At 31.9% G+C, this 12,867-nt stretch overlaps 1 protein-coding gene across 1 annotated transcript; it reads left to right on the forward strand.

Moving 5' to 3' along the window:
• The first annotated feature begins 8,127 nt into the window (after positions 1-8,127).
• Positions 8,128-11,346, forward strand: LOC131603041 (uncharacterized). Its single transcript, XM_058875287.1, has one exon. It carries the CDS (start codon positions 8,131-8,133, stop codon positions 9,250-9,252), a length of 1,122 nt encoding a protein of 373 aa, XP_058731270.1. The 5' UTR covers positions 8,128-8,130; the 3' UTR covers positions 9,253-11,346.
• Positions 11,347-12,867: the final 1,521 nt, after the last annotated feature.

The raw sequence follows: 12,867 nt of genomic DNA on the forward strand, positions 1-12,867 counted from the left end.
CGATACGAGAGGTCACTTGGTTCAAATTTAAATCGAACAATTACCAGCATTCATGCCATCAAGTTTTCTTAGAGATTCGTCAGCTGGTGGAAAAAATTCGTAGGGCGGGACGTCTCGTGATGGCGAATCTCGCCTTCCAAAGAGTCAAAGGCGGGATGAGAGTCCTTTAGGAGGCCAATAGACATCTAAGGAAGGAGAAAAGACAGGTGGGGGAGGGGGTTGTTACGATGGCTGGAGATCTTAGACCCTCATTATGGAGTGACCGTTCTTTTAGTGCATTAGAATCCTCCAAGCGTGGTCTCCCCTTTCTAGAGAATTTTCCTAGTGACTACTAGTCACTTCACAATAGGTCTTTTTCCTATTCGACGAGCTTTTTAGATGTTCAAATATTGAGGTGCCTTCTGATGGATATATATATATATATTTTAGTCCCTATAAATATTGCAACTTTCAATTTTAGTCCCAGCAAAATTTTTCTTCAAACAATGGTCCTCCCAATATTTTTCGTCCCTATTTTTAGTCTCTCCCGTTAAATTTCACTAACGGAGGCTTACGTGGCACGCTACGTGTAACGCCACGTCAATTGAAGTCAGTACTAATTAAAAATAGATAGATTGCGGGGGTTTTAAACCCCCTTTAAATAACTTTAAAAACCAGAAATTTTTAGGAGAAATTTAAAACTTTTTTTTTTCATTTAAAATTATTATTCCATAAGCAAAAGCAAGTTTATATTTAAGGTAAATGTTCAAATCAGGAAAATAGAATCAGATAAATTTATTGTATTATATTATCTCATAAAACGAATTAAAGTATGGTAGAATAGATTACAATTGTTATATTTTATATATTATCATAACCATAAAATAAGTCATAAATATTTTAAATTATTTTATTCTCAATATGAGAGTGAATCCACAAATAAGTAACCATGAAAATAAAATGAAACGAAAATAGGCTTTATATCATGGTAATTATGTAGTAAAAGTAAGAGCTAAGTTTTTTTATCAAAGTAAGAGCTAAGTTATGCCAACACAATGTAACTACACAGTATAAATCAGATATTACGTGAATAGTACCCTAAAATATTGAAGTTAAAACACCAACGATTTAGCATCACGTTTTACGTTTGTGCAACATCATGCTTGTACAATTTGTATCATCATACTACTGGAAGCTTCATGTTGAATAAAACATGATATTATTGTCAAAGACCAACTATATGATCTCCAAATATATTCAGTGAGTAGTTGACTAATTACTTTGTTCCAATCTTCAACATCTTGCTACTGTCAGCTTAGCAAACAGTTATATTAGTTGAGTTAGTTTGTAGTTTGTTAGTTAGTTCTTTTTATAAGCAAACTAGTAACAAACCCGTGCGTTCGCACGGGTTCTGGTACGGGACGCGCATTTGTTTCAGATGTATATTTTTTAATAGAAAAAAATTATATTAAAAGTAATTAACATTTTGTGGAAAAAATAAGAACAATTTACATTAAATTGTGTGTAAAAAAAATCAGGAACAAAATTGAAATCACCAAAATTAAATTGTGTCTAAATAGCCTTTTGTAACTTCACGTTCCCGTTATTAATCAATATTTTGATCAGTAACTTCATGTTCCCGTTAATATTTAATATTTTGCTCAGTAACTTCGTTCCCGTTAATTTCAAAATATTTTGATCAGTAACTTCATGTTTCCGTTAATATTCAATATTTTGATCAATAACTTCGTGTTCATATTAATATTAAATATTTTAGTCAGTAACTTCAAGTTCCCATTAATATTCAATATTGTGATCAGTAACTTCATGTTCCCGTTAATATTCAATATTGTGATCAGTAACTACATGTTCCCGTTAATATTCAATATTTGAATTAGTAACTTCCGGTTCCCGTTAATATTCAATATTGTGATCAGTAACTTCATGTTCCCGTTAATATTCAGTATTTTGATCAGTAACTTCATGTTCCCTTAATATTCAATATGTTAATCAGTAACTTTAGGTTCCCGTTAATATTCAATACTGTGATCAGTAATTTCATGTTCCCATTAATATTCAATATTTTAATCAGTAACTTCAGGTTTCCGTTAATATTCAATATTGTGATCAGTAACTTCATGTTCCCGTTAATATTCAATATTATGATAAGTAACTTAATGTTCCCGTTAATATTCAATATTGTGATAAGTAACTTCATGTTCTTGTAAATAAAAAATATTTTAATCAGTAACTTCAGGTTTCGGTTAATATTCAATATTGTTCAGTTAGGCGAATTTGGATACATCATTTATTTTAAATAAAAATGTTAAAAAAGAAGAAAAAATTAGATAAATAATTGATTATTTCGTATATAAAAATATTTAGATCACTAATAGATTTTCTCCCTTATACCATTTTTGGATTAAAAATATTTAATCATAAATACCATTTCTCGTATATAAAAATATTTAGATCAATAATAGATTTTTTTCCGTATACAGACTTCATTTTTGTTTAGTTATTATTTACAAAAATATTTGGATCAATAGTAAATTTCGTATATAAAAATATTTAGATCAGTAATAAACTTTTTCCCGTATACCATTTTTGATTAAAAAATATTTGGGTTATAAATACCATTTTTCGTAAATAATAGATTTTTTTCCGTATACAAAAATTATTTTTGTTCAGGTATCATTTACATAATTATTTGGATCAATATTAAATTTTCGTATATTAAAATATTTAGATCTATAATATATTTTTTTCCATATATCATTTTTGGATCAAAAATATTTGATCATAAATATCATTTCTCTTATATAAAAATATTTAGGTCAAAAATAGATTTTTGCCCGTATACAGACTTCATTTTTGTTTAGGTATCATTTACAAAAATATTTGAATCAATAGTAAATTTCGTATATAAAAATATTTAGATCAATAATAAATTTTTTCCCGTATACCATTTTTGAATAAAAAATATTTGGGTCATAAATACCAGTTTTCGTAAATAATAGATTTTTTTCCGTATACAAATATTATTTTTATTTATGTATCATTTACAAAATTATTTGGATCAATATTAAATTTGCGTATATTAAAATATTTAGATCAATAATATAATTTTTTCCGTATGCAATTTTTGGATAAAAATATTTGATCATAAATACCATTCTTCGTAAATAAAAATATTTAGGTCAATAATAGATTTTTTCCCGTATACACACTTCATTTTTGTTTAGGTATCATTAACAAAAATATTTGGATCAATAGTAAATTTCGTATATAAAAATATTTACATCAATAGTAAATTTTTTCCCGTATACCATTTTTGAATAAAAATATTTGGATCATAAATAATATTTTTCGTAAATAATAATACAAAAAAAATCTATTATTTAGGCATCATTTACAAAAATATTTGAATCAATAGTAAATTTTGTATATAAAAATATTTAGATCAATAGTAGATTATTTTCCCGTATACCATTCTGGAATAAAAATATTTGGATCATCTATACCATTTTTCATAAATAATAGATTTTTTTCCATATACAAATATTATTTTTGTTTAGGTGTCATTTACAAAAATATTTGTATCAATATCAAATTTTCGTATATAAAAATATTTAGATAATAATAGATTTTTTAGCCTATTCTATTTTTGGATAAAAAATATTTGGAACATAAATAATATTTTTCGTAAATAAAAATATTTAGATCAATAATAGTTTTTTTCCCGTATACAAACTTCATTTTTGTTTAGGTATCATTTACAAAAATATTTGGATCAATAGTAAATTTCGTATATAAAAATATTTAGATCAATAGTAAATTTTTTCCTGTATATCATTTTTAAATAAAAAATATTTGGATCATAAATACCAATTTTCGTAAGTAATAGATTTTTTTCCGTATACAAATATTATTTTTATTTAAGTATTATTTACAAAAATATTTGGATCAATATTAAATTTTCGTATCTAAAAATTTTTTGAATAAATTTTTCCTGTATATCATTTTTGACTAAAAAATATTTCGATCATGAATATCATTTTGTGGAAGAAAGAAGTGAGAAAGTGATGAAAGAGAAAAGAATAGAGAATGGAGAGAAATTTGGTAAGTTTAATAAAATATAAGAGTTGTATTATTTAATAATAAAATTAAGAACTTTATGGTGCAAAGACCAAAAAACCACAATTTTAATGTGGTGGCAAAAAATCAAATAAGGGTGTTTTTGACTTTTCCACAGCCATTAATTTTCTTATATTATAGATTGAATTAAATGGAGGACCACTACCCACATTCGAGAGTCCTATACAATCCTTCATAGAATGAGGGTAACAAAGATTTCTCTACCAACAGTTTGATTAATTGCTCCTGAAGATTTTTGGTTTTTAAAGTTATTTAAAGGGGGTTTAAAACCCCCGCAATCTATATATATATATATATATATATATATATATATATATATATATATATATATATATAATATAATTAGACTAAATATTTTTTTTCTTTAATTGCTTCATTTAGAGCAGTATGGACATCTTTTTTATCCTTCTCAAAAGTTGTCAATCTCTCATTAGCTGAGACAAGCACAACCTGATCCAAGTCATTTTTTCTTTCTTCTTCTTCAGCTTAAATTTCCAATACGTTTCTCTTTGTTTTAGGAAGTCTGTGGCTTTACTTATCACTATTTCCAGCATAATATTTTTCATCAAATATGTCCCTAGCAATTATATCATCCTTTATGGACCAATTTTTTTGCAATGTTCACATCACAAGATGCATTAAGGTGATCATAGATAAAATTCATCCCATTAATTTTTTAACAAAAATGTATCTCAGAGGCACCTTCTTATGAAGAAATGTTACCTCCACTGTCTTATAATGACCCTTTTTTTAGTTAAGACAAGAGGAATCTCTAAAACAATGTGACATTTCCTAGGATCCATCTTCTTCTTCTTGGGCGGGGAAAATAGTTTCACCTTAGGGTTTGTTATAGGTTGCCAAATGGTTAAAGGAACAACCAGAATGATTTTACTTCAATTATCGTCTTCCTTTACTTAAGAGTTTGAGTCATCAAACCAAAATGGTTATTTTTCGTGTTTAGAGGATCTGTCTCATTTCTCCTGGTATTTCCCCCTCCATCATTTCCTTCTTCTCTTTAACAAACAAGGGAACCATTCTTCCAGCAAAATAAATAAAAACGGGAACTCGACTTAAAAACAAAGGTTAAATGTAACTTATATGAGTTAACAAAAAACATTACTTACCCCAAAAAATCATGACAGAAGGAAAGTCTCTCATACCTCAACAAATCCTTCACACTTAAATGTCGAAATTGCTTCAAGAAGTTTCATGTTGGGACTTCTCCAAAGCCTTATCTCCCATACCGTTGGATCTTCAAGAGAGAATTTTACGCTGCCATATCCCGATTGTTCCTCAGTCGGATTGTAGAGTTTGGACTGATTCTCCGAATGGCGATCTTACCGCCAAGATTAGCTTTAATTTCAAAAGGTCGCTGGGGCTTCACAAGGATTGGTGGCAGTGGATTTGGTCTAAATCCATTCCTCCTTCCAAGTCCACTTTCGTGTGGAAGCTCCTTCATTGCAAATTTTCTACGGATGAACAATGGCATAGAAGAAATTTTTCTTTTCCTTCGCGATGCTGCTTATGTAAGGAAGCGGAGGAAACGACGCATCATCTTTTCTTCGGCTGTAAGTTTGCTTCTTCTCTTTGGTCTTGGTTGAGTAAAATGCTGAATATCTCTTCTCTTATTCTTGATTGGCCCGACATCTAGGCTTTATGCCGGAAGTTCGGCTCGGGTCAATGCAAGATTGTCTCCATTGCTGCCATAGTCTTTATCCTTAATGCCATTTGGTTGGCTCGGAATAGGCTGAAATTTCAGGATGTTCCTCCTTCTATTCAAAGCTCCATCTCTTCCATTGTAGACTCTGTGGCTTTAGCAGGTGGCTCCCCTACCGTTGGTTCCTATTTGAATATGCAGAATTTTGTCATGCTGAAGAATTTTTATGTTCCTATTCGGCCCCCCAAAGCCCCTAATATTTTGGAGGTGATATGGAAACCCCCTCCCAGGAACTGGATCAAAATAAATTATGATGGTACCTCTAGCCCTTCTGGTTTGTCTGCTTGTGGAGGCATTGCGCGAAACTTTGACGGTAATTTTTTGGGTGCGTTTGCTGATTTTTTGGGTGTTGCTAACTCTCTCATTGCCGAACTTTCGGGTGCCATGATGGCAATTGAGTTCTCCTATGAGAAGAATTGGAGCAATATTTGGTTGGAAACGGACTCAACGGCGGTGATCAAAGCTTTTAATTCTCCCTACACTGTGCCTTGGTTCATTAGAAATAGATGGTTTAACTGTATAAGTTTAGTTGCTAATTGGAATTTTGTAGTTTCCCATATTTACCGGGAAGGAAATAGTTGTGCTGATACCTTAGCTAGTATTGGGCTGAATATTACTAACTCTACTTATTTTACTTCCATTCTTATCTGTTTAAGGGCTGATTTTGTTAAGAATAGGCTAGAGACGCCTTTCTATAGGTTTATCTCCTCCTGATAGAGTCTTGGTTTATGTCCCCCCTATCCTTTTGTTCCAATTTTCTTTTGTTCTAATGCCATCAGTTAAAAAAAAACCCATCTTTCTCGGTCTCACTAAACTTATCAACTTATAACCAATAATGGATAGAGGTGCACATGTAAGAAACTGATAAGTGTTGTCCTCATTAAAAATAACCTTGGAATAATTGACAACACCTCGAACTCGGATGAACTCATCTTTTCTATTCTTATAGTTAGACGGGTAAGGGATAAGAAAGGGTCATTCCAAGGATTGAAATAACATAAAGCCAACCCCCGTTCCTAACCCTTTTGATCTCGTAGAAGGAAGAAAAAAATACCCATAATAGAGATAGTGTCAAGGCCTCTACACATAATTTCATAACCACAGACAAAACCGAACTATTAGAATGGAGTTAGGAAGGTGCAATGTTAATAACTTTCAATATCTCCTATAGAAAAATAATGAATGGAATGATACCTCAACTCCAAAGTTTACCCTCACCCCGATATAAAAATAAAAATATTCATCGTCTACACCTTAAGGTGGTCGCATGCACAATATTTCATCATCCAAAAAGGGATCTAGCACTATGTCGACATCATTTACCGTATTGGATACATTTAGTCCAACATGGAAAGTGTGGACCCAACCTTTATCATCCGTGCTTGCCACTTCATTACAGAAATCGACGCTTTCTAAAATGGTGGTCATATAAACAACCTTATTTTTCATCATGAAAAAAACACTAAATCAACACTACTATCATCAATGACACCTTTCACTATCACTAGATAAACTCTAAAATGGGCAACCAACATTTTTGTTCCAACAAAATATTCATCTTCTAACCCTTGTGAGTGTTAAGCTAAGACAAGGGAATATTATTTAATGATTGTTATGCTCACGTGTAGGGGTGGAAATAGGCCAGGCCGATAACAGGGGCCTACAGGCTAGCCTATAAAGGCTCAGGCCAGGTCACACATTATTTTTAAATAGAAAAGGCCTAAGCTTTTTTATAAGCCTATTTACTTAAAAAGGCTAGGCCTCAGGCCCTAGAAAAAGCCTTTTAAACCTATCAGACCGGCCTATTTAAATAAATATGAATATTTTTTTATTATCATTATGTTATGTTTTATAGTTTGAATTAAAATACTTAAATAAAATTTGGTTATCTTGAAAAAATTGTGAAAATAAGATGAAAACATCTGATGAACATTGTTTTCATAAATTCTCTTAAAAAAATAGTCTTCTAAAACTTATGCTAAGAGATAAGTTAAAATAACTCAATGCAAACAAATTTTTAGTCTCTTGGTCTTTTAGTTAGTTAGTCTATTTAAAAATTATATTAATTTCTTATATACATATGTCTAAAACAAATAGGCTTTTATATAGGCTAACAGACTAATCAGACCTTCGAAAAGGCCAGGCTCAGGCCTAAACAATAAGCCTACGACAGACCACAGGTCAAGCTTAAGCTTCCGTTTTTTTGATAGGCGAGGCTTAAGCTTGACAAAGCCTAGCTCGGCCCAGCCTATTTCCACACCTCCTCACGTGAGAGTATGAGCAGAATCTTTGATCTCATGTTTCATCATCACCGTCTCAGACCTCTCCTCTATCCCCAAACCCCAATATGTCACCTTCTTCAAACAATCCACCACTCTTTCAATTCCTTCTCCACCGCCACCCCAGATTTATCTCAACAACCCTTCACAGTCTCCTACCTCACCAACAATCTCGGTTTATCTCCACAAGACGCTCTCAAAGCATCCAAACGCATCAATTTCACCACCCCCGAAAAACCCGATTCCGTCATCACCTTCTTCAAAACTCACGGTTTCTCCATTCCCCAAATCCAATCCATCATCCTCAAAGCCCCTGCACTCTTATCATCCAACCCCAAAACCATTCTCCCAAAGTTTCAATTTTTGGCTTCCAAAGGCGCTTCCCCCTCCGACATAGCCGCCACCGTCACCAGAAGCCCCCATTTCCTCAAGTCAAGCCTCAAACGCATTATCCGTTCTTTTGAATTGGTAAGAAGTTTCTGTCCCTCTGATCAAAAAGCTATTACTTCAATCATATTCTGTCCCTCTTCCATTTCTGATATCCGCATGAAACCAAATCTTCAATTTTTACTCGATTCCGGTGTCACTCCTTCCAGCATTTACCGTTTACTTAGTTCTAGACCTTCTGTAATTTGTTCTACCGATTTGAGAAAGGCTGTGGAGGAGATTAAGGGATTAGGGTTTCACCCTTCCAAATACAATTTCTGTTTGGCATTACTAGCCAAAAGGGCTGTCACTAAATCACAATGGGATGCCAAAATTGATGCATTCAAGTGTTGGGGTTTCTCTGAAGATGCAATTTTTGATGCATTTAAAAGGAACCCTAAGATTATGCTACTGTCTCCAGATAAACTCAACGCGGTCATGAGTTTTTGGATCAAACAGCTTGGTTGGGATCCTTCACTGCTTCTGCGAGCACCGGATCTTTTCGGATTTAGTATAAAGAAAAGGTTTATTCCGAGGGCTTCCGTTGTTACGTATCTACTTTCCAATGGTTTGATGAAGAAGGGTGCTAGCATAATTACGCCATTTTATCTGTCTGATGAGTTGTTCCTGCAAAGGTATGTGAAATGTTTTGAGGATGAAGCGTCTAAGCTATTAAAGCTGTATCAAGGGTAGGATGCTAGCATCTGGTGCTTGGATAAGTTGTTAAAACACATTTTGTTGCAACTGAATAAACCAACCATATAGTGCTATTCATCTTGTTATACTTGCTCAGTAAGTTGGAACCCTTTTTTTTGTTGGTCACAGTTTTGACTTATATCCCCAATTTTGTTTTAAATTTGTAAGTAATTGACACAATAGAATAATTAGTGTTGTGGTTGGAGAATACGATTGATGATATATGGATTTATGGGATTTTAGAACAATGCTTGAATTTCTAACAAAAGAATGACTGTGGAATTGTAGAGAAAAATAGTAGACATATTTGTTGAATGCGAGTAAGCAAACATTGCCTTCTATTTTTATTTTTATGATATCAGATAGTAGAAGAATTTAAGTGTTTGATTCAGGTTTTTCTTTAGAATCTAACTCAAGTTTGGATGACCATTTAGCAAACTGGCGTGGGTTGAATTTGTCATAATATCAATGGACTCTTGATGATTATAACGAGAGCAGGGGAATGCCGAGTAGTTAGTTGCATACTAATTTACACCAGATTAGTGCCTGTTGATATGCTATTTGAGCTGATATTCTTCTTCTACTTAGTTGTCTTTGATTTGAATGGATACCGCTGATAAGCAGCACTTTTGTCTAATGGAAAATCATACAAGCTATTTGGTATCTATTACTACATAGAATATCTATATTGGAACTAGCAACTCTTTTCCTTTAGTTCTAGAAGACTAATAAACTTTTGAGTAGAAGTGATATGCCGCTGTCCTATATGAACATTTAATTTTGTGCAATGGTTTTAACAATATGTTAGAGGAAGTCCCTATTTCACTATTTGATTGTTTCTATGACATTTCTGCTATTCATGTAATTCTTTCCTTCTCTTCAAATAATAACTTTATCAAGTTTACCTTTCATCTTACCAATGATCAAATAAGGCTCTTATATGCATCCTCGCCTGTCAAGATGAGTCGAGGACTTTCTGAGATTAGTTCTGAACCATTTTCTGGCATAATTCAAATAGGTTTGTTGCCAGATTCTGATTAAAAAAACGAGGATGTTCTTGACAGGCTCAGATCTTGTTTATTTAGTATTTAGACTATGTACAATGGGGGTGTTGAAAATTTTTTTCAACTGTTGAATTCATGCAATGGTATGTTTAATAGCTTGTTTAATATGATGTGGATTACTTTGTGTTGAAAGAATTCAACATGTTGAATGAATGAGAGTGGGGGCCACATACAATATTTTGCAAAATCCTATTGGTTGTTGTGACTATTTGAATTTTTAGTGTGTTGTGAATGGTGGTAAAGTAGGGTGTTGAATTTTATTAAACAAAACTATTGTAGTGAGTAAAAGTTGAATGTGTGTTGAATTATTAGGTGGAAGAGAGAGAAGATGATGTGGAGTATAAAAAGTGAAAAAGTAGGGTGTTGAATTTGGAAACCATTGTAAATAGTCTTAGTAAAAGTTTAAGAAAAGGTTCAGGTGATTTAATGATGTCAGCACATCCTCTTCATCTTAAGTTTTTTTCTAAGAAAGGACCTGATGTTAGTAATTTGAGTGATTTTAAGTATATCAGCATTCTCAAAGAGCTTGTTGGTGTTTGTGATTCATGGCTTTTGATAACTGATACTGTTTCTATAACGTTGCATTCTATTTCTAACAATGGTGTAAAATAAGACTAATAACTTCAGATCAGATTCCAGAGTTTTCTAAAATTTCTTAAGAGGTAATTTTATGCATTGGTTTTAACAATATGCGGCCTTGCTTTGAAATGGTGATTAATAAATCGAACTTAGGAACTTAACTCAATTTAATTAGTTATTTCCTTTATTTTTCATTTGATATCATCATTTTCAACAACATGCATACATATGCAAAATTGTCTTTTACACTTTTTTTTTTTTTTTTAATATATGTCCTACCAGTCAGATAGACTAATTTACATAGAGGGTTTTCGGTTCACCCCGCGTAATACATAAGAGGGTTTTCACCCCCACGTAGTCCATGAAGCTTTCAACACTTTTCTTTTTCTTCCCTTCATATTAACACTATTTAAACTCAAATTAATTACACCTTTTAAATATTGGTATGAGAGTGATATCTGAGTTTTTGAACAATAAATATTGTAGTACATTTTTCATTTTTCATATTTAAGATATCAACATTCTTTTAACTCAAATTAGCAGCTTTTGTTTTATTAATGAGAGTTGTCCAATAATATTTTTAGCGTTTGACTTTTAATAGACATTGAAGATAACCGATTTTTTATTCACTTTTGATTTTTTTTATTAGTTTTTGGAAGATCTAGAATCAATTCTAGAGATGTAAAATTGATTCTAGGTAATTTTGAGGTGTTTATTTTATCAAAAGTAGAATTGATTCTACCCCCAGAATTGATTCTCCTTGAAGCTAGAATTTGTAGCTTCTACCTCTAGAATTGATTTTGGGTGATGTTTACATTGAAATTTATTGTTCAACTCACTTTTACATAAATATATCCAAACATAAATCAATTATGCTAAACTCAATTCTATTAGAATCAATTCTACCAAACTCAATTCTCCTAGAATCAATTCTGTTCACCGCCAATCCAAACACACCTAGAAGAGTTTAATTATTATACATTATCAATATAAAAAATATTAGGGAAAAATTCTTTACATCGATAATATATATCAATTAAATTATTTTCAAAATATTCATTCAAACAAAAAATAATATATTTTTTTTGTTTGCAATTTTTCCTCCTTAACTATATTACCCATTTTTGGTCCCTTTGCTATTTATACATATTATGTTCATATTCTATTCAAATTCTGTAATTCATAAAGATAATATCTCAATTCATCCCTTGATACTTTTAGACACCTGGCGCAATTATATTAACACTTTCTGTTTCTGGAGATACATATTAGGAATCACCCTTTTTAGTTCAGAAGTTGTTTTTTTTCTAGAGTTACATATACGAAAGTAGTTTAAAATGGTAAACACCGGGAAAAATTCAACTTAATTCAGTTCAGAGAAATTTCCGTAAATGTAACTACAGAACGTCTTAAAAACATAATGTTCCGTAGATGTACCTACGAAACCTTCTGCTAGATTTTAATCTTTCACTCCAAAACTACAATTTTTTTATGCAACAGAATAATACATCAAAATATAGTACATCAAAATAGTGATATGTCTACTCAATATTATATTGTACATCAAAATAATACGTCATATACATCATCCAAATAGTCATATGTCATATACATAATAAAAAAAATAGTACATCAATGTAATCAAAATACAAACATCAAAATAATTGGCACGATCACTATTGTGTGTGTCGGACAACATCTGCATCCCCTCCTATGCCTCTAGTGCCCCCTCTACTCCACCACCTCCTTTCCCGGCTCCTCTGCCTATACCGTCTACTATCCCACCCATCTTGGCGCGATGTTTGCGGTACATCAGTTCCCCCTGTGACACCTCCATAATGTTATTCGGTATACGCCTGATACCAAACCCCTCAGGGAGGAAACTTCCCTCAATGTCAGCCCTCAATATCTCAACTATCTGACGACAGCGAGGCAATATAAAATGTTAAAATATAAAATTGGGTATCCA

Source organism: Vicia villosa, linkage group LG1, assembly GCF_029867415.1.
Source record: "Vicia villosa cultivar HV-30 ecotype Madison, WI linkage group LG1, Vvil1.0, whole genome shotgun sequence".
In the NCBI taxonomy this organism is placed as follows: Eukaryota; Viridiplantae; Streptophyta; class Magnoliopsida; order Fabales; family Fabaceae; genus Vicia; species Vicia villosa.